The 21,938-nt window shown below is 45.3% G+C and overlaps 2 protein-coding genes across 5 annotated transcripts in view; both read right to left on the reverse strand.

The window, feature by feature from the left end:
• Positions 1-307: 307 nt before the first annotated feature.
• On the reverse strand, positions 308-18,550 carry LOC117903548. Of its 3 annotated transcripts, XM_034815741.1 has the most exons (7): positions 18,482-18,550; positions 10,333-10,367; positions 9,662-10,013; positions 9,493-9,631; positions 3,715-3,863; positions 3,555-3,635; positions 308-3,481 (listed from the first exon to the last, which is right to left on the reverse strand). In XM_034815741.1, the coding sequence occupies exons 1-7, from the start codon at positions 18,542-18,544 to the stop codon at positions 3,356-3,358; spliced, it is 945 nt and encodes a 314-aa protein (XP_034671632.1). In that variant the 5' UTR covers positions 18,545-18,550; the 3' UTR covers positions 308-3,355. The 3 variants fall into 3 exon arrangements, with proteins under 3 accessions (XP_034671632.1, XP_034671631.1, XP_034671633.1); XM_034815740.1 differs by having other exon boundaries at positions 9,493-10,013; XM_034815742.1 differs by lacking the exons at positions 10,333-10,367; positions 18,482-18,550 and adding an exon at positions 10,696-10,746 and having other exon boundaries at positions 9,493-10,013.
• Positions 18,551-18,792: 242 nt separating this feature from the next.
• Positions 18,793-21,938, reverse strand: part of LOC117903532 (high affinity cGMP-specific 3',5'-cyclic phosphodiesterase 9A) — a 36,829-nt gene continuing 33,683 nt past the window's right edge. Inside the window, exons 5-8 of one of the 2 annotated variants that reach the window (XM_034815711.1) lie at positions 21,060-21,186; positions 20,690-20,985; positions 20,262-20,634; positions 18,793-20,185 (exon numbers count right to left, since the gene is read on the reverse strand). In XM_034815711.1, coding sequence (XP_034671602.1) covers positions 18,818-20,185; positions 20,262-20,634; positions 20,690-20,985; positions 21,060-21,186 — 2,164 coding nt within the window. In that variant the 3' untranslated portion in view covers positions 18,793-18,817. The remainder of the gene's footprint in view (positions 20,186-20,261; positions 20,635-20,689; positions 20,986-21,059; positions 21,187-21,938) is intronic. The other variant, XM_034815712.1, reaches the window with a different exon arrangement.

Consider the following 21,938-nt stretch of genomic DNA (forward strand, 5'->3'; position numbering starts at 1 on the left):
TCCGACCCACACACACGCACACACAAATAATATGACACAAAGATTGGTTTAAGCTATTGTGAAAATATTTGTTTATTTTTGTTAAAATTTTTCTTGTATTTGGGAAAGTATTTTTGAAGTATTTTGTATGCATAAATGATTCTGTGGATTTGCCACCTGCCCTGCTAAACAATCCACAAACATTGCTGATTGGTTTATTATTATTTTAATATTATTTGAAAGATTTTCATAGCTTTATAATTCTCCTGTTCGAACTTTGATTTAGATTACTTTAAAAGTTTTTATTTTCAAGCTTGGTAGTTTTTTGGTTTTGGTTCTTATTTTGCTTTTGTTGGCAAGGATTACGAAATTGAAAGTATTTCCTGTTCTATATTAGTACATACATATATCTGAATAATAATGATTAGCCCCGGGGAGCTGGATGCCTAGTCCCACTGATATTTGCCTTCTAAATGGACCAAGACACTTGGTCTGTAATCCTCACGCTCTCTGACTCGAAGAGATTTGGGTATTCAGAGTGTGGGACAGATCTCACAGAATTCACTCCCAAGTCCTGTATCCTGCTTTAGTTGTACAAAAAAAGAACAAAAACGAAATGAAATTCCCAGGGAATGGCTTGGGATTGAACTTCCTATCTCTTTACGTTGTTTTACAACACTGTTCTCTATCTAAAATGAATACATAATAATAAAAACACAACAAACATAATAGTCAATTTGTATGTCTTCTAGATATTCTCATTAGATATTATTATTATTATTATTATAGTTATTATTGGTGTGATTCGTTAGTTATTTATTATTAGTTTCGTAATTGTTTAATTGTTAATTAAAGCCAATTTGCATTTTTGTTTATTGGAGTCTATATTAAAATTTGTTAAGCGCCTTTCAAATATGCTCGGCTCCTCGTCGTTCTCGTTCCTCATTCCTCGTTCCTCATTCTTCATTTTCGTTCCTCATTCCTAATTCTGTTGTTTTTATTCGTAATTAAAATTTGTCATTTGTCTTAGAAAATACTTGGATTGATGTATGTATGTATGTATATCTGGTATGGATCAGTTGTTGTATATGTAAATATGTAAATGTCTGCTATGGTGTATATATATTCAGTATATACGCTTGCATAATTGGTCAGATGTTGTGGCATTATTGAATTGTACATTCAGTAGTTGATTAGTTAATTATTTTGTCGTTACCTTTCCCTATCCCTTTCTGTTCTACTCTGCCTCATAATTTGAAAGCCTCTTCAAATTGTTTTACCCTTTACCATCACCCTCCTCACCTCACATGCCCCGACCATTCACGATCATAAGTACGTATCAATTATCATTATTATTACTTTTAATTTAAAGTTTTTAGTTTTTATTTGTATTTACAGTTGTGTTTTATGCATTTGAAAGCAAACAAAATGTCACAGCCGTACTCCTCATTATTTGTTTGTTTGTTTGTTTTGCATTTTTTCCCATCTGTTGCTTTTCCTTCCACTGAACTGAAAGATTTTGATCAGAGATACACATACGCATCTCTCGCTCGATTTCCAATTGGTTTATGATTATCGCTTCGATTCGAGTTATTTGTTGTTGTTTGTTTTGCTAGTGATTAGGGGTGTTGTTGTTGTTTGCTGGTCCTGCTATACGAGTATCTCTAAATTTAAATCACTAACTATGCATACATATAGTAGTACGAATATATCTGTATATATGTATGTATTATTGAAAGAGACGGAGAGGGCTTGAAGAGAGAGCGAGAGCTTGCTCGAGTGAAACGAAAACTATTCGAAATCTCCTCCCCTTAGTACTTATCTATTAAGCCTTTGCCTGCTCTGATTATGCACTTGATTTACTTATTAGAACGAAGGACAATAAAAAAGAAACGAACCAATGCATTGGATGGGGCAGCGTAAAAGATACATACATATAGTAAGTAGATTTTTGTATCGATTTATTATTGGACGCTCAACAGCTCTTTACCTTGGGCAATTTGTTATCTTAAACATTCTTCACCTACTAACTATTTATTCTTTAATCCCTTTCCTATTACCTACTTGATATAAGTGTATTTTAGAATTTGATTCAATTTGTGATTCAAGTGTGACATGTGACGTGATGTGCCGTGTTATGTGCTGCTGTCTGCGGTTTTGTGTCTTCTTTAGCCTATGATAAAATTAGCACCAATGCAATATTCAATGATTCATTCATTCACTCGCCGTTCTCGGACGTGGTACATGTTTGTGTTCGTTTGGTTTTCATTTGTTTTTTTTGTTTGGTTTCTTTTTGTTAATATAAATGTGTGTTGTATATTGGAAAAAATGTTGCCAAGATATGTGTAATTTACTACAATTTTCATCTAGAGATGAGGGGACTTTCAACGACGATATTCCTTTACCCTTACCAAAACATTTTGCCACTAAATCTCTTCTATGCATACATATATCTAAGTACATATATCTAATTTTGTTTCGAGATGAAAAAACGTTTTCTAAGCGCAAGTGTTTTGTTGTGTGTTTTTTGACTATGTGTGTGTGAGGATTCAAAAAAAAAAGAGATTCCCTTTTCCTTTTTCCACTTTCATTTCCATTTCCATTTCCATTTCCATTTTGTGGGCTAAACACTAATCAACAACGTTTCCGATACACTGAGCTATATGCTCGATGCATATCCATATCCATATCCATATCCCTCGATTTATATACCTTTTATAACTATGAAATCTTACATGCTAGAGACTGTCTTATTCGTTCGCTTGATGAGTTTGTTCTGGTTGCTTGGTGTTGTCCTTTCTCCTATACTTTCTTCCCTTTTTGTTTCATTGTGTAAATAAGTAAATAAATGTCTATGTTTTATATGCTAGAAATTTGCTCTGGCTTTCGTTTTTTTTTGTTTTTTTGCTACCTATCGATTCGGATCACACTGCAATTGCTTATTGGGCGAGGAGAGATGAAAGAGAGAGGGGGAGTTAAGGTTGCTTGGTTGCTTGGTTCTCGGCGTGCATCCGGAAATGAATAATTATTGTACCTATATAAGTCTGGGGGATATTGAGTTGAAAACCTACGTCTCCACGGCACCTTCCCTTGCCTCTATAAGGATACACCTATACGTAAGTACATACACACATGTACCATATGTTATAATAACTCTATAACTTGTTTGGTTTTGTCTATTACATTGTAATAAGTTGTCTGAGAGTTCTACGAGTTTTGTTTGCTTTTTGTTTTTTTTTTGGTTTTCTTTTTGAGGAGCAACAAAAATTGAGGGCTATCTGAGTTGGAAATTCATTCTTTTGTGAGTTTTTTTGTTGGTTTGTTATTAAAAATTGATTTAGCTACTGCCACTGCCCGCTGGCTCTATGTCTTCAAGTTATAAGTTGAGGAAGCTGTTGCCGAGGAAGCCGAGCACTATGGAGGACATGGCCAGCGGGGCCAGTCGCACATTCGTGGCGGTGCTGTTGCCAGCCAATATTTCCGCACGTTTCCGCATGCGCTCCTGCCAAAACAATCGAAAATATTAGCCAATAAATAAGAGGAGATCAAAGATTATATTTTATGGATACACCCACCTGATACAGCTTATCCTCGCCAGGCGGATCGAGGCACTCGAACTCGCAGCAACGTTCACCAACTCGAAAGTTTTTGCAAAACTGCACAACAAATGAAAGGAAAATTAAAGTACTTAAAGTAGAACGTACAGACAGGAGGGGTAAGCAATGCGGCACTTACGTAGGGCGGATCACAGTAGATGGCCTTGCACCAGAGTGGCTCAGAGTGATAGCAGACACACAGGCTGCAAACGCCGGGCCCGGGCACATACAGCATGCCATGGTTGACCTTGTTGCCCTGAAAGTCAACACAGTCCTCCTCCAAAGCATCTGCGGGAGACACAAGTGGAATAAATATAGAAAATAGAATCAAACGGAATGTCTAGCGATAGCCGTTGAAGCTTAATCAATTTGCCAATGCTCCACTTTAATCCGGCTCTAGAACGGCCTGATGGCTGATGGCTGATGGCTGATCTCCCCCCCCCACTGGTTCAGTGGCTATCAATTTGGAATGGCTTTCGGTTCAGACAGCCACCAGGGTTCACGTCGCCCGATCCCATCCCATCCCATCCAAAACCGATCCGTCAGCCAGATAATACGTGTTTTGCGCAGTTTTCAGCTCTATTCTCTATGCTGAAGGCGACTTATTGAGACAGATTGAAATAATGATTTCGTCTCTGCTTGGGTTTAATGAATGAATTTTGCTCTAGCTCTAGCTAAGAATTCCAGTGGAAATGATGGAATTTATTTGGTAATTGAAACAAAGCAAACTTGCAATAGCTGGCAGTTTCCGAAGAGATCGATTAAAGTTTGTTTTTAAATTGTTTAATTAAAAGATGCTTCTAAAATGTCCCATTTTATAATAAATCTCTGCTCCTGCCCGCAGCATCTCGAAAGTGCCAATCCTGATGGGTTTTTAGTGCAGCAGTCGAGACCTTTACACTTTCTGAATTATTTATGAGAGTGAGGGACTGTGGGGAGGAACATACAATACATATGTATGTAGACCGTACATAAATGGGCAAGCGACTCGTGCACTCGTATGTCTAATGCCAGTCCGGACAGTTTAACTGGGCACGGGCATGGGCAAAGCATGGAAAGCACACTGAATGACAGAATGACACACGATGAGTGAGCCAGACAAGCAGCAGATCTGCAAGGGTTTGCATTTGGAACGGGAATGGGTCTCAGGCTGCTGATGAATGGGTCAAGGGGCACACCACACACAGGGGACACAAGAGTATTCATGTGTGTGTGTGTGTTGCTTTGCTTTCGTTGCAGGAAACTTTTGAATGAAGCTTTAAAAGCTTTCTGTTTGACTGCAAACATAAAACGGTTGCGGTTGCAACTCTGATGTTGCTGCTGGGTTCGAACACAAACATGGATACGGGCGGGGAGTTGCGGGGCCATGGGCGTACGACGTACTTGAATGGGTCGCGTGCGAGTAGTCAGCGGCAAACTGCAGTAAACTTTTTCCTTTCACTATTCCTCCTGCTTCCACGCTTTCCCCTGCTATTTTTCTGCTTTTGTGCCAAAAGTGGTAAAGCAGTTGGACGAGGAAAGCAAAAGGAAGGGGCGGCGAGGGGAGAGTGTTGTGCTGTGCTGTGCTGCTAGGCCGAGGCGACATTTGGCGGATGCTGCTGCTGCTGCAGTGGCTTGTTCACTTTATTTGTTTGCCTTGCGCTTCGTTGCAGTTGCAACCCAACCCAAACCCAACCGAACCCCTGCCCTAGCCACACGTTTCCCCATTGCGGCCAGCTTTCGCACGTGCACGTGCGCCTGGCCCGTTCTCCCATGCGCTTTACACCCTTTCAAGATCGCCCAAAGCCCAAATCTACTGCCTTACCGATGCAATGGCAGACAGAGAAAAGAAAAACCACTAAAAAATCGTGTGAGTATTTGGAATACTTTAAAATAAAACATAGAAATAAGAGCTGTTTGCAGTTGTTCGTTTTTGTTGTTGAATTTTGCTCTACATGATTCCAGGGCAAGTGTAGAAGTTTCAGCGTCAGCGTCAGCGTGCGGCATGTCAACATTTAGCGACAGTAAAAGCAACGCTTGGAATTTGTTTGTGTAAGAGCTGCTTGAATAATTAAAAGCCAGCGCACTCTTGACTTTCGTGCCCAGCGCCAGCTGTCGCCCAAACAATTTAGCTGTGTCCTGGGTCTAAGTTTACCACCCCCCCGAACCCACCGAACCCCCCGAACCCACCGAACCGCCACCGAACTAACCTTCGTAGGTTCCTTTGTGCTCGCGGAAACTGCATTTCATGGCAGCCAGGTGCAGTGGGCAAAGCTGAAGCTAAATCTGCGGCATGCAGCATTATTTCACAATTATGTTTATTACTTTTTAATGCTTGGCTCTCTCACTTCCAGCACCTGAGCCAAGCACCACTCGGACCGGGACCGGACCCAAGCACTGCTTGCAGGCTACACTGTGCGAAACCCAAAGGCAATTCATGGTGCAGGAGATCTTAGATTTAAATGAAATGTAATGTACCCATATGGAATATCCGATGGCAAATAAACTTCCACTCCCCACCCGATTTTTGGTGCATTTTCTATTTGGTTTTCAGTGTGGTCTTGAACTGGGTGCGGTCTGCTGTGATGCGGTGCTACGCTGCCAGGGCCGCGGCTTACTTATAAATAGCTTTTGTTGTGACATTTACAAGCAGCACACTGGGGCACCCCTGCAGCCCCGTAGCCCTGCAGCCCCACATCCTGCTCGAGTGGCAGCAGAGTTTTCGGGGAGGGGGATTCATCCGAAATGCGACCCCAAAATGGGAGCAAAGCGTGCTTTGTGCTATTTTCGCTTAAAATCAATGCCTTCCCTCCCCACCCCACCACCCAACCCACGAAAACTGCAATTTGGAATATGTAGATATTAATATCGATGGTCGAATTCCATCTAATTAAAGCTGCATTTTCCACTCACTGGATGCTGACACAAGCAAAGTGATTTGATTAGTGTTAGTACATAAATACATGCATATGTACATACATATGTACATATACATGTATGTACATATGTATATTTACATTCCATTTGGCATTTAATTTGCCCATCGGTGTTCATTTGAATGCGTACATAGACAACAATTTAATTGCGATTCTGAGTTCGATTTCATTTCGATTGCATTTCATGTCTGCCCCTGCATTTGATATTGATTCATATCGTTGAAGACTCAATTGCACAGATAAAATGACAATCGATTTAGTTTCAATGTTGCAAATACAATTTTGCATTGCTTTCGATTTAAAGGGGGGGCCGACGACGTTTTGTCAAGGACTTTTGCAAGTGCGCCGCTTCCTTTCTGCCATGAATCAATTGTACCTTTTTGACACTGGCAACTTTTTTCCAACTGTCCGAGAAGCATTCTTCAAGAATTTTCAATTTCATTTGCCAGTCGGTTGTCGGTAGTCGGTAGTCGGCAGTCGGCAGTCGAGTTGCAGCCACTTCAATGCTGCCAGCAGCAACAACAAAATTAAATCAAATGCCATTGCTGGTTGCAGCCTTGTTTGTTCCCTCACAAGCGTCCATAAATGCCTGACAATTGTGGCCAGGCGCAGGGTGGCAGTTGTGGCACAGTTGCGGCAGTGGCACAGCAAGGTAGGGGGTGTGGGCAAGTGGCAGGGTCATGGCGGCTTCGCTGAGTGAGTGCAGCCATCAGGTTTTTGTACTCCTCCTTCACTTTTGAGTAGAGCTTCTGCCTGCTGCCTGCCGCCTGCTTCTGTGGCTCCCGTACACGTGAGCGTTGCACAATGGGCACAGAGTGACAAAAGCCCTTCATAATATATCGCAATATTTTGCAAACGTATTTTCATGTCGCTATTAATTCAGGTATATCCATGAATTACCAAGAATAAAAAATCCTGTGAAACGTTGTTAATATTTATTTTGCTAAATCCATAAATATTTGGATATATGTATGTATATTTTGGGATTTATTGCCAATGCTAAGCATGAGGAAGCGATCTACTCATTGTAGAGCTTATAATTTGTCGCAATTGTTTTTGCAGGGCTGTGTCAAAAGGAGATTTGTACATGCCCGAAGGTACTACTCATACATAAAAGATGGTGACTTTCCCCGAAATTTTTAGTTTTTTTGGTTGGACGTTTGCCAAGAGTTTTGCGGAAGCGTGCCCACTGTTCGCTGCCTGTTCCCCACTAGCGAGACATTCTTGCTGTCTTTCCGTCCCACTGTCTTTCTGTCTGTGTGCGTGTTTTTATTTGAGCAGCAGAAGCAGCAAAAGAAAAATAGAAAACAAGGAAGTGCTCGTCGACTTTTGTTTTGGCCATGGCTTTTGGAAAACTGTTAACGGAACCAAAGATTATAAAACCATTATGAGTGTGTCATGTGGGGAAAGGGGCTGGTGCTGGTGCTGGTGATGATTGTGGTGCAACGTAATTAGCACGGCCACTGTGCCTGTGTCTCTGTGTCTTTGTCTACCCTTTGCCACACATTTTCACTGGCTGGGCGCACGTGTCGGTGGCAGTCGCAAGGAAAGGCAGGGGCGTGTTTAGCATCACAGATTGTGGCCCCGATGCAGGCCTGGGATTAGACAGTGAATGATTTGATTGCCCATCTGATTGCATCGTTGAGCATAATCAACCCCTGGTCAGGGACAACACACTCGATGGGCTGAACGGCCTATCAGCACACAACGGTCGATTGATTGCACACCCTCCAGCACCCAGCACCGAGCACCCAGCACCTAGCCACCTGACCCATTGTACGTGTAATTAGCTGGAACCCAATCGATTGATCGCCGGACTGTGACAGGGTTGGGGGCCCACTTTATATAAGCCTGCGCTTAGCGCTGAATTAGCCCACGAGCCACCCAGAGTGCAATTAATGAGCCCGTGGCGCCTCTAAGCAGGCTACAGAATGCCTCAAGATGAATGGCGAGCGCGCATAGGGATACAATCTGCAATGTTCATAAGTCGCTAGAGCTTTGCCATTTGGGCGTTCTCAACAGAGGGGATATTCAAGCACGGCAGGGCTGTGGCTGTGGTGGAGTGGCCTGCATTGCATGTGCAAAGTCAAGGCTGTGTACAAATATTGAAGCTAAACACCAACACACCCACGCCCACTCCACGCTCCACACTCCGCACACTCTGCCAGATTTCACCTTAGCCCTTTGACAAGCGAGTGCTTTGCCCATGACTCGGCACTGGCTGGCACATAAAAAGGAAAACAGGATCATCAAATTTGATGGAGTACTTTTGGACACAGTGAAGACTCTCGCGAGACGGCACAAGTGGAGAAGGACCTCTATCGAAAAGGATGCAGCTCCGATTGGAGGTATTTATGTAAATGTACACAAGGCTTTACCCTTGCCCATATCCAGTGTCCTTCACCCTGCCACTAGAGAGAATTTACTGTAATAATTTGATTGCCAACTGCCGACTGCCTCCACCAACAGCCCAGTGGCAAACGAAAAAATAACAGTCGCCGACAGGCTGCCTGCCAATTGTGTGACTGTACATAGCCGGAGAAAATGAAAATGAGTAAAGAGGAATCTTCGAATCTTTAGCTATTGTTCCGCCTGCGAATGGCTGGCTAATGGCTCTTCCACTTCTAATGCGTGACGGGTGACGTGGATGTAATTTTGTTTGGTGAATAATCAGCCAGAACCGGGCGCCATTCGATTAAGGTTGCGACATAAAAAAGTGGGGCATTTGGAGGGGGCAGGGCATGCAAATGAGCGGCAAACACAAGCCGTTAAGTGCGTGTTTCATTTTTTGCTGGCAAGATCCGCCAGCCAAGAGTGTGGGAAAGTAAGAAAAGAAAAGAAAAGAAAAGAGAACTAAACCAAGAGAGGTGGCCACGGCGCATTTAAAAGCCTTCCCGTTCCCACGATGGCAGCTTCACCCAGAGCGTGCTCAAAATCGGTACACCCCATGCTAGAGGGTATATCAAATATAAATTGTATGGAGGGGGGCGCTCACTAATTACCTGTGAAGGGGCAGAGGCAGCCGAGCAGACAGAGCAGGGCCAAGAGCAGCCAGGATGTCGCATTCGATGGCAGCAGCAGCCACAGCGACGTCATCGTTGGCATCGTTCTCTCTCCCAGCCGTTGTTGGCTGATGCTCATGCCCACTGCCGCTGTCGCTCCCGCTCCCGCACCCGCTCTCGCTCCCGTCTCCGTCCATTGGGTGCAGCATGCTCGTTGACGACGTCGCCCTGTCGTGTCAAGCCCATTGATTGTTGTGCTCCTTCGCCCTCTTCTTGCTGCTGTTGTAATTGTTGGTGCTATCCTTGTTGCTTTTGTTGTTTTGATTGGAATCGCTTCTGCTGCTGCTGGTGCTGCAGCTGGTACGGCCTCTGCCTCAGTCTCTGCTTGGCCTAGTGGGCGCCGCCACGTCGCTGCAGCTGTCATTGTCAGGCGTTGATTTTGAACTTGGCGGCGGCGTGTGGGTGCTGCACACTGCTTTTCGGCTGAAGCCACTGCTTCCTGCACTGCTTCTCGTGTGTAACTGTGTGTGTGACAGACGAGACGACAGATTATTGGAACCGATTATTGACTCAGCGGCTACCACGTGCTGTGTGCAACTAATGGAATGCTTCTGACCAACTGCTAACTTTTACTCAGTCTTTCTTTTTTTTGCTCTAGCACGAGCATATTGTGTGCCACTGTGCGATGTGGCTGCTCGTGTCGACAGATAGTTTTTGGCAGGCAGGCAGGCAGGCACCTCAACCTCCTCCTCTCTGGCGCTGCTGTGTATGTGTGTGTGCTGTCTCGTTCTGGCCTGCAGTCCGAAAGGGGATCAGCTGTTTAACGGGTTCGTTGTTTACCGTTTGCTTCTCTCCATTCCGTTTTGGTGGTGCTGCTGCCGAGAGGATGATTTTGCGGTTGCCAAAAATGAGAAATGTTGCACACAAAAGCCTCAAGGAAGTGGCGGACGTGTGGATAGGGGTGGCACAGCCTGCCGACAAGTTCGAGTTACACTTCACGCCGCAGCACGCTTTATGGATTTTCTTTCCAACACACATACAAAGGACGAGGCACACACACACACACACGCACACACACACACACTGTCACGTCACGCATACGCGCATTGATTTTCCCTTACATTTCCTTTTGCTGCTATTCCTCTTGCTTTCTTTCTTTTTTGGGACATTTCAAGGTTTCTCTTTGATTTTGATTTTACTTACATTTCACGTTAAATTTCTGTTTCACTTTTGACACCAACAAAAATGTTCCACAACAGAGAGAGAGAGAGAGAGAGAGAACAGACTGATGAGTGAGAGAGAAATGGGAAAACAAAACAAAACACAAATTTCCCAGCACACACACACACACACACACACACACACACACACACACATAGAAGCAAAGCACTCTCTCTGCCGTGGCTGGCAGTGGGTGGGTAAAACTTTAACGCGGCGACAGCAGCAGCAACAATAACAACACGCGGTCCGTGGCAGAGTGTGTGCAGCCTAATAGGTGCAGCATTCACTCCCAGAGAGTGTCTCCTAATTACATATGCACACATGCACTCATGTATATGGTGGCCTATACGAGGATTCGTCGAGGATCGTGAATGCCGCTTTGCCGCTCACCTTATATATTAACACACCTTGTGTGGGCCTTTGGGACGCCTCTTCTTTTGTCCTTTTTACTACTTGGTGTTTGCTGATTGCTTTTGCCATTCGCTTTTGTCGGAGAGTGTAAACTTGGCCAACACACAACGAGCCGAAATGGATAGACGAAACTGGTGGTGGTGGTGGTGATGGTGGGAGGGGTAGCGACGGGAGGGGAAGGAAGCAGATTGAGTGTAGAGTGGAGCGTAGAGCGTAGAGCAGAAGCAGAGCCGTGTCTCTGAGTCTGAGTCGAGTTGGGTCCGCGTCGTCAAGCGTCGCCTCCGACTGCCGCGTTGCGTGTGAAAGAGTCAACTGAAACTTGAAACTGCTGCTGCTGCTTCTGGCCTGCTGACTGCTGGCAGCTGGCTGCTGGGGGCTGAGGGCTACCTGCCTGGCTGCCTTCCAACCGCAACCGCAACCCCATGCAACATGTTGTGTTGGAGCCCGGCAAAGCTGCCTGCCCTCGAGCTAGCGACTATTTCTACCTACTCGGCAGAAGCTGTAGATGCGAAAGCTTCAACCAGCTTTCGACAGCTTTTTCGGACAACAGTAATTTGCACCTTTTGAAGCTTTAAGTTTGAGTGCTACAAAGGGCTGTCATGGGAGCTATGTCAGTGTCAAACTCCCAAAAGTATGCTACCGTTTCTCCCTCTTTGCATTCAGAATTTCTATGAAATTCCCATGAACCAACCGAATCAGAATATATGTGTAACTTCCTTCTACTATGAGCTCTAATCGTCCTTCCGGTGCTTCGTTGCAACCTCTTGCCATTCCTTTGCCTTCCTTTCACATTGTAAACTTCAATATGCGTTTTTTTTTAATAAGTAGTTTGGAAATTATTTTATTCAATGTATTTCATATTCATTCATTAGTTTCATATTTTCTGTTCTAAACGTTTACACAAAAATACTTGTGTGTGTGTGTGTGTGTCTGTTTGTTTGCGTTCGTGTGTGTGAGAGAGAGAGAGTGTTGCCGTCTTCGTTTGTGTTTGTTTTTGTGGGTTTGGGCTAGTCTCTGTCTCGTAGGTTCGTTCCGTCACGTGTCTCATGTCTCTGTGTGTGTGTGTGAGCGCCATTATCTGAGTTGGACATAGCTTAAGTTTTAAATACAAGTTTTTGCTTTCATTGATCTCATTTAAATATTCTGTGTACCATTTAAATGCATTTTGGGAAAAAATTTCAAAGAATGTATTTTACGAGTAGTTTTTTCGCTGGTTTTTGCTTGTGTCTTACCCATCGCTTTTGTTGTTTGTTTTTCGTTTTTGTTTTATTTATTGGTTGTGTGATTCGATTTGATTTTTGTTGTTTGCATAGCTTGGAGTTTTGAGGGGACTGTTTGTTGCATTGCCTCCCTGCATTCCTCGTTTTCGGTGTGCCAAGAGTTTTATAATACATCCATTTATGTCTGTCTGTGTACGGGTATAGGCATGTGTACATTTATATAACTATTTATTCCACTTCTCTGGGATTTGTATCATTGTATACATAGAATTTACTCTGGTTTTTGCTTTGCTCTTTGGTTTCTTCTTTTCCTTCATTCAGAAATATATCTTCAATATCATATATGTATAGGTATAGGTCTTAGAGGGAGCTTTTGGTTAGTGGGCATTGGAGGGGCATTTGCTGATTGCTGTGTTGCCAAGTGCATTCGTTACAGGGTTGCCAGGTTGCATATAATGTATGGCATGTGTCTTCAATTTACACTTATTCTTCGTTCTTTATTCATTACGTTTGTATGTAGCTTAGACAACACAATAGGCTCGGGTAACATGTTCAAGTATCTTTTTCTTAATTCTGTTTTTTTTCTATTCATATGTTTCGAGTGTGTGTTCCACAGTTGCCACAAGTTTTGCTGCACGATATGCACGGCTACTGCACGGTTTGTCTGGGTGAATTGGTTTCGGGGTTTTCTCTTACAAATTATTGCTATTTGTTTATGTATATTTATATATAGTTCTATTCGGTACATGTATATAGTAGATATATATCGTTCAGATTCATTGACATCAAATTTGAAAGTGTACATAAATGGCATGGTGTTACCCCTGCTAAAGCCTGTACACGATGCCACCAAGTAGACGAAGTATCCTGCATTTTGCAAGGGTACACCAGGCATCGGGTTTTGCTCAAAGCGTTCTTTTTCGTGTGTGCATCGTTCGGCAAGAGGAGAACAAAACCGTTTCCAGCATACATAGTACATCTATAATACATATTTTGCTTTCTATTCACCACTGCTGTGACTCCTGTTTGTGTGTGTGTGCGTGAGAGAGCATCTAAGCTTCGGCCTGCCGAAGAATGCTGTTGCAGGATTTTCATTTTGCTTAAAATTTCATTTTCAAGTTTTAGTTTACTTTTATTTTTTTTTTGTTGGTTTTGTTTTCCAGTTTGTTCTGTTGTTTGCTTTTTGTTTTTGGGTTTTTGTATATTAAAATGTTAGTCTTTAGTATTTTGCATCTGTGTGTGTTTGTGTGTGTGTTTTGAAGTAAAGGCTTTGTCAGTTTTCTCAGGAGGGTCACTAGTACATACATAAATACATACATACATACATATATAGTTAGTTGATTTAGTTCGAGTTTAAGTTGAATGTAGTTTTAGTTGTAGTTGTAGTAGTGAGACATTGCCTATCCTATCGAGTGTTTGGGCATACATTTATCAGGGGCATGACTATGGGGTACATACATTTATCGTCGTGGATCGTGTGTGGATCATGCATGGGTGTGTGGTCCATTATCGGTGGTTGAGGCTGCCACATTGGGTTGCAGCTCAGCGGATGATGCGGTAATGCTCTACTCACTCTACTCTCTCTCTCTCTCTCGCTATCCCTTCAGTGGAGAGTAACGGCTCTCCTCTCTCTCTCTCTCGCTATATCGTTCTCTCTTTGTTGTGCAGCCACTCGGCAGTGCCCTTGAGTCTGATAATGCCCACGCGCTCTCGGGACCTTTGTGCACTTGTCTGTGTGTCTGTGTGTGTGCGTTTAGGAATATGTGTTGTTTTATTGTTGGAAACCGTTTTGGAATATTTCTCTTAGATTTTTAGTTTGCTTTTAGTATGCTTTGAGTCGCTGCTTTGTAAGTTAAGTAGAAAATTATAAACATTAAGTTGCATGCAGGTCAATCCACAGGTGCATTCGTGATAGGGTTTGGGTTTGGGTTAGGGGTACGGTTACGGAGAAGTAATAATGCCATCATCATCCTCCTCCTCCTCATCTAGGTCTCTGTCTCTGCAGCTTCTTTTTGTCTAGTTATTTTTCTTTTCTATTGTAGTAGCTGTCTGCTCTCTCTTTCTACGAGGGTTTTTTGTTTTCTGTTTTTTCTCTTCCTTTGCCCTCTGCTCTCTCCCTTTTCTTTTGTGTGTGAGTGTGTGGAGACCTACAAGTTTTGCACTTATGACGATATGTGGTGCTACTTTTGTCCTACAATTACATAGATCCTGTATCCATTTGTCTCCAGTAATAAGTATCTGTATCTGTGGGTGTGACTGTATTCGCTTCTGCTTAGTGGCATAGAGTGGGGCACATAGGGGTATGGTCGGGTGTGCAGTCAAGTTGGTCCAAATTGCGCATATCCTTGTCTAAGGATATTTCAAATATGTCATAGGTACACACAAACATTTTGCCTTTTGGAACATTATTATACCGCCCCGGATACACAGATTAGATCCATAGGTGGGGGGTGGGGTTTATCATATCTAGCTACCAACTTTTGGAAGGGGGAAAAGCGTTTAATTGACTGCCAAAAAGTACACTAAATATAGTACATACATATACACCGAATATCATGTGGAAATACCCCTGCAATGGTCATTTAATTCTCTGTCATTTTCTGCTGTTCGATTTTCATGGCAATGATCGTATCTGCATGCCCCAAAAATATCCTCCCAGCCATTGCAGGAGCATATTGTGTGTTCGGCCAGCCGAATCTGGGCCCATCTATCATCTCATTGTTTCTTGCCCCAAAGAATTATCTCTTTTGGGGTTGGGGGCGGGTTTCCTTTTAGAGCTCTAAACTAGTTTTAAATTATGCTTAAAATGGTTTACATTTATGTTTGGTTTTTTCTGTGTGTTCCTTTGGGTTTAGTTGTCTTTTATTTTGTTTTTGTGTGTGTTTTTATACATACATTTGTAAAACATTTAGAGTTTTCATTTCATTTATTTTTTTGTTGTTTTTTTATTTATTATTTGTAGTTGCGGTATCTTTAAGATAAATATTTATGTAGGTATATTTATATTTATTACATTTATGTATATATATATATATTTCTTTATTTATATATGTATAGTTTAGTTTAGTTGTTTGGTTTTGTTGGAAAGTTGTTTTGTTTTTTTGTTTGCATTTGTTGATTTTCATTTAAATTCAAGTTTTAGTCTTTATGTTTTGTTTTTTTGCATTCAAACAAGGGAAATTGTGTGGGAAACATACATACAAACATACGAGTAAATATATGTATATAAATATAAAATGCTGCGACCTGGGCGAGTGCTTCCACACGTTTCTCGTCACTCGTCACTAGTCACTCGTCAGAGGCGTCGAAAGTTCACCCTTACAGCTGCAGCAGTGGTGCAGCAGTGGTCGTGTGTAGTTTGTAGTAGTAGAATCAGTAGTACATCAGTAGTAGTTAGTATAAGGCAACAAATCAACTTGATGTGTTTGCTACACAAGTACATACGTACATACATACATACATACATACATACTGACATGCATGTCAGTTTGGGGTAGACGGGTATTCTGCTAGTTTGCTAGACTTTAACTATCATTTTAGGTACACTCTAGACATCCAGCAAGTCGCGTTGGCCACTTCAAAGTGCTGCTGTTACAGCTAAATACATAAATACATACATACATACATACATACATCAATAGGTTCTTTAAACTAACAACTAGCTCAAAAGTCTAACTACGCGAACGAACAATATTCCAGTGCTGCTCAGGCCATACAGTACGCAACGCACTGTACTCGTATCTGTATGTCTTTCTGGTGACTTATGCGCTACAAAAAATACACTTAGAGGACACCCAGAGGCAACATCAATATGAATATCAGTTTATATTAACATCAAGAATGCAACGCACACACACACACACACACACACACACACACACACACACACACACACACACACACGCACACGCACACGCACACACTGTTGTAAGGGGATGTGAGAAATGACACTGAGGCTGCAATTACAATGCACAATTAATTAGTTAGCTTGTTAGACACTTAAATGTACGTACATCAAATAAACATCCATTAACATCCATTTTGGGTGCTTTTTTTCTATCTTTATTAATCTAGCTTGGACTTGAGCCTTCTCTGCAGCTGCCTAGCCAATTGACAGCTCATCAGCTTAATAATGACCAAAAAAAAAAAACACATACATACATGGAGACATACATACATCTTTGACGAGTTACGAGTTATGTAAATGTGTGTACCAAGGGCCAGCTCGGCTAATCCTAACTTTTAGCTTCTAGCTGCACCATTTTAAATCATGCTGCTGCGTCCATCCTACTTGTATATACTCCATAATTTGATTATTCAAAAATCTCGATACTGTCTGTCTGGTTTATTGAGTCAATTGACTCAAAAAGTATTCCTACTTCAAATGCCACTAACCTGCCGCTTGTTGCCCTGCAAAGTAGGCAATACTTTTTATTATTTCACAGAGCACACAGAGCCGGATGCTCTCTGCCTAATGCGTGCTGTTGTGTGTCTGTGTGTGAGTGTGAGTGTGTGTGGGTATGTGCAGAGCTATATATTTAACTAAATTACATACAGAAATTTACATAGACAATAATTAACTTTGGTTTTCGTGACATGCAGGTCCTGCAGGACCTCTCCAATGCCCCCCATTCGCTGGATATGTGGTTAGAGTTTTGTTACATTCGTTCCGAGCAGTTTCGCAAATTGATATTCGTCCGTAACCAGTCTCCAATCCCCCCCCTCGCAACAGCAACTGCAAATTGCAACCGAATTGCAGTGAATAATCAAAATCGTGAAAATGTCAATGTAATCACACACACTGCACGAGTATCCTCCAGCTACTGCTGCTATTCACCATCCCACCCACCCACTAATTGAGTGCTGCTGTCAGCGGCACATTAGCAGCAACACCGAAAACAGACTTTTCAACAGAATCTGCCATCGAATGTGCAACAGAATCGGCCCTAGAATCGGCAGCTGTAAAAATCCAATTGCATCACCATGAAAGTCACTCCTGCGGCCATTCAGCCCAGCAACTTGATGACTTTCCCTGCAGCACTGCAGGGCTTAGGTGCTACAGGGTGGGGGTAGACTCGGGGACTAGGAATAGGATTTGGAAACAAAAAACAAACCAAAAATAGGGTTGGAGGCAACCTCGAACCGCGCGGCACTGGCAAATGGAATTAGGCAGACGTGGACCCTGGCACCCTGGCACCCAGGACTCAGAGCCATGGCCAGACTCCGAATGGGAGTGCATAGCTCCTGCCGAATGCATTCGCAATGGCAGAAAATTTGTTTTGCGTAATTAGTCGTGAATTTGGCACGAAAACGAGATTGCAACTGGTGCTGGGTCTCGGCTGTGGGGTTTGTCTGCTGGTGTCTGCTGTATGGGTCCAACTCTGAGCTGATGTCTGCCAATCAGTGCGCCTCGGGTGCCATTTGAAGACCACACTATCCACGTTCGTCTATCCACAGCCACAGCAACAGCCACGAGCTAAAGTCCCTTGATCCAGGGGGGCGCCTAGCATCGAACTGTTCCGGCAAAGTGCACAGGAAATGGCTGGCTTAGAGTCCTCCCAATGGAAAGACAGACACCAAAGACAGTAGGCAATGCTCAATGCGCAATGCTTGATGTCCGATTGACGCTCTCCGAGCGAAAGCTGCGGGAAAACCAATTTGGAAACTGCAACCCCCGCGAGGACATTCTCTGGAAGTTGATTTTACTTTTGGAAATTTGATTCCTTTTGCAGTGGAAGAAGCCGAAATCAGGGCGTAAACTTTGCAAATGTTATCCGAAATGTTCGTTCTTAGAATAGGTCGGGATTCATTGGTGGATCCATCGTGATATGTATCCATTATTTAGTAGATATATTTATGGGCAGATATGAGCGGAAATCTTCACTGAGTCGCCAGCTGCCAATGATGCCAGGGATGCCAGGAATGCCAGGGATGGTTCACGTATCCTTTGGGATCTGTTATACACATATGCAGTATATATTTGTGTGTGTGTGTGTGTGTGTGTGTGCATGTCTTAGGGTATACATAAATAAAAAAATACTTAAAAGGTAAACCAAAAAAAAAAACAGGATAGGAGTGGGAAACAATGAATCGTCAAGCGGCTTAAACTAATAGTTGGGCTAAGGACTGACTCCAACCTGCTGCTGCTGCTGCTGCTGCCACGGGTGGAGGGGCAAGGGGGGTGGCTGCTCCATGCTCATTTAGACATTCTCAGGCTCTGGCAACTTGCGCTCGCAGCAATGGCAGACGAGTGCATTCAGCCGCTGCCCGATGGCCGACCATACCGTCATGGATATGGCGGACACCTCGCAGTTACTGGCGGCATCCGGCTGCAGCTGTTGCTCTGCATCCGCATCCGCATCCGCATCCTCGTCCTCGTCATCGATGTCCTGATGCCCCGGCTGATGGGACAGCGAGATGTCGATGTCGGTGGCTGTCCTCTCGTTGCTGGAGTCATGAGTGCTCCCCTGTTGTCAAATCTTTGGCGCCACCTCCGAGGAGGCGGCCAGGCCAGCCATACCGAGCTCAAGCTCCACGCTGAGGCTGGGCGGAATGACCACGACACCATCAACGGATGCAATGCGTATGCCGGGCACCTCGCCTCCACCTCCAGCTCCAGCTCCAGCTCCGCTGTGCAGCGTGTTGTTGCTGTCGTCGTGGCGCGAGGAGTGGCGGCTGCTGTCGTTGGATGAGTGGCGTGTCATGCCCGGGCCGCGGCTGCAGGGCACATCCAGGCTGTAAGCCCGATGACGGTGAATCGTGCCACCAGCTGAGGATGCAGCTGCAGCTCTGCCCGATGACGATTGCTGGCTATTCGAAATGGTGCAGCATATGGACTGCGGCTTAGCAGGACCTGCACCTGCTCCTCCGGCCACATCCAGGGCGCTGTTGCTATCTCCGGCACTAGGTCCGGCGCCGGCACCGGCTGCGTCTCCATTGTTGTTGGCCCTGCCATGGCAGGGACTGCTGCGGGTGCTGCCAAACCGCTTGTTGCCCCCCTTGTCAAAGCTGAAGCTGAAGTAGTCCGAGAACTGGCGCAGCCGCGACTTCCACGAGCCGGAGCCACCGGAGCCACTGCCACCGGCACCTCCAACTGCGACAACACCGGACACAGCGGCGACTCCGGCCTGGCTGCTGGCACTTGCACGGCCACTGGCACTGGCACTGGCCGGTGCCCGACTGCTGGTGCCGCCGTTGCTGGCCAGGCCGATCTGCTCCAGCTGCTGGCAACCGGTGGGCGAGACATTGCCGTTGGAGGAGGCGCTCGCTGCCACATCCGCCAAAAGGGGGACACTCGCCGTGGCCACGGCCGCTGGTCCCATTATCTCTGCGGCACTGATCTCCCCATCCGCATCGGAGTCCGCCTCGGTGCGGGCCAGCAGCTCATTCAGCTGAATATTGTTGCCAGCTCTGCCTGCTCCAGCTCCAGCTCCAGCTACAGCACTCGTATTGGCATTGGTGTCCTCTTGGCCACGCTGGCCACTCTGTCCGCTCTGCGACTCTGCGGCGCTGCCAGTGCTGCGTTGATGGTGGCGTCCGTAGAACACATTGCTGTCGGAGATCACCTGGGGCAGGCCGTCGGACAGGCGACGGCTGTGGCCGCTGCTGTACTGGTCGAGGCTGACGGCTCGGTTGTTGCCAAAGTGGCAGCGGTTGCTGTGATAGCCGTGGATGTTGCCGTAGGAGTTGCGAATGCGCTGACCACCGCCGCTGCTGCACAGCTCACCGATCATCGAGGGGCGCTTCTCGCGCGACGATTTGCGTGAGTTCGAGTGCGAGGACTTGCTCCGGTTGCTGCTGCCCTCCGTGTCCACCTTGAACTTGGATGTCTTCTCGGCAACCTGGCGACAAAAGGGAGTGTGCGAAAGAGTGTCAGAAGTGTCTGAAGAGTGTGACTTGGAATATGCTGACACTTACATCCACTTCGGTGGCCGTCTCCGAGTCGCCGCTCTCGCTGCCCTCGGGCAGATCGTGCAGCTCGGCCGCCATGCCCCCCGGCTCGTCCACGGAGGTGCGTGAGGCGGACTTTTGCGATGGGATGCTGCGTCGCGACTTCACGCTAATGCCAGAGCCGGAGCGTGGCATTTGGGGAGAAACGCTGCCGGTGCCGGTGCCACCTCCGCCGCCGCCCTGGGCAGTGCCCTGGCCCTTTTCCATGATCATCTTGTCGCCCGTGGCGCCCGGTGTGCTCACCATGGCCGCATTCGAGTCCATGGTGCCGCTGTTGCTGTCCGAAGTGTTGCTGTCGGCCACGGATTTGCGCGTCTTGGTCTGGGCATCGTTCAGGCGTCTACACATGGAGTTACTGGGAGTTACTTGAGACTGGGCTGGGGTCGAAGACTCACCTGTAATACTCCAGAGCAATGCGCACTGGTATAATGATGAGCTCCGTGAGCTCTGGCACCAGCTCGCCGAGCGCCTCGAACAGTGGCAGCAGCACGAGTCCAATGAAGCGCACCTGGGAGCCCGGCTTGCTCACCTTGTCCGGGTCCATGAAGGGCGTCACTGGCAAGCCCTCCGACTTCTCGGCAGCGCTCTGGGCAAAGAACTCCTGCAGCAGTCGATCCAGCCACGGCTCGGCCACATCCATGGGCCGCGCCTCATTCGAAATGTCCGCCACCTTGATGAGGATCATGCAGAGCTAAGCCAAGAGGAGAAGAGATTTCCCATCCGATTAGCAGCTGCATTGAGACGCTGTGCAGTCCGAGTGCTTACCAGATTGATGTGGGCCCGATTGCTGTAGTCAAAGATGGGCGTTATCTCCATGAACTGTGTGAGGATCTCATTGTGGCGGGCCATGTCGGTGGCCAGAATGCAGCGTATAATGCCCTCACGTATGGTGCTGAAAATGGAATTGGAATTGGAGTTGGGAAACCCATTTAAAAGAGAGCACATCATCCGTGAAGAGCGGCGTTTTAATGGTTCCTTTCACTTTCGAAATCCTTCAGCTAAATCCCCAGCTGCTTGCCAAACTTCTTGAAGTTTTGACACGACAAAAACACCAAAGTCTGCGCGTTTTCTTCTTGATTTTTCCTACGAAAATTGCACTGCCACCCTGCCATCCCCCCCCTGCACACAAGTACAGATTGAGTTTTTTTTGTTGTCTCCCATTGACATGGCGCTCGTGTGGCCAATAAAAGTGTTTACCGGCGGAAAAGGCAATGGAGTGTTTTCCCACAAGAAAAGGCCAATCAAAATGGCGCAGTGCTGGCGCAAGAATGGAGCTGACGGACCAAATGCAGCGCGTAAAATATCAAATTGCATTTCGTTTTATTTGAAGTTTGAAGTTCGAAGTTCGAAGTTGAGGCAAAGCCAGGAGCAAGACCAATCGTCAGTAATGCCCAACGTTCCTATGGCTGTATAGTCAGATATTAGTCAGTCCCTTTTGTGCCTTTTCCCAGGGTATCGAGTGAGCCAAACGCAACTGAAATGTTTGCAAAATTGAATTTCTCGTGACACGCTGCATTGGCATTGACGTGGCAGCACCACCAACACCAACACCAGCTCCATCTCCAATTTCATCTTCGACAACTTCTCCCTTCTCCATCGCAGTCTTCGTCTGCCATTCAAGGTAAGCGGCTTGCAACTGCCGCA

This window comes from Drosophila subobscura, chromosome A, assembly GCF_008121235.1.
Source record: "Drosophila subobscura isolate 14011-0131.10 chromosome A, UCBerk_Dsub_1.0, whole genome shotgun sequence".
In the NCBI taxonomy this organism is placed as follows: domain Eukaryota; kingdom Metazoa; phylum Arthropoda; class Insecta; order Diptera; family Drosophilidae; genus Drosophila; species Drosophila subobscura.

Bases quoted from the DNA above. Each gene is read 5' to 3' on its own strand.
- LOC117903548 (XM_034815740.1), bottom strand. From the start codon at position 18,544: ATGAGCATGGAGCAGCCACCCCCCTTGCCCCTCCACCCGTGGCAGCAG. The intron at 10,014-10,332 runs GTAAACAACGAA...TCACACACACAG, and splicing joins GGAATGGAGAGAAGCAAACG to TTACACACGAGAAGCAGTGC. The intron at 3,636-3,714 runs GTAAGTGCCGCA...TTTGTTGTGCAG, and splicing joins TCTACTGTGATCCGCCCTAC to TTTTGCAAAAACTTTCGAGT.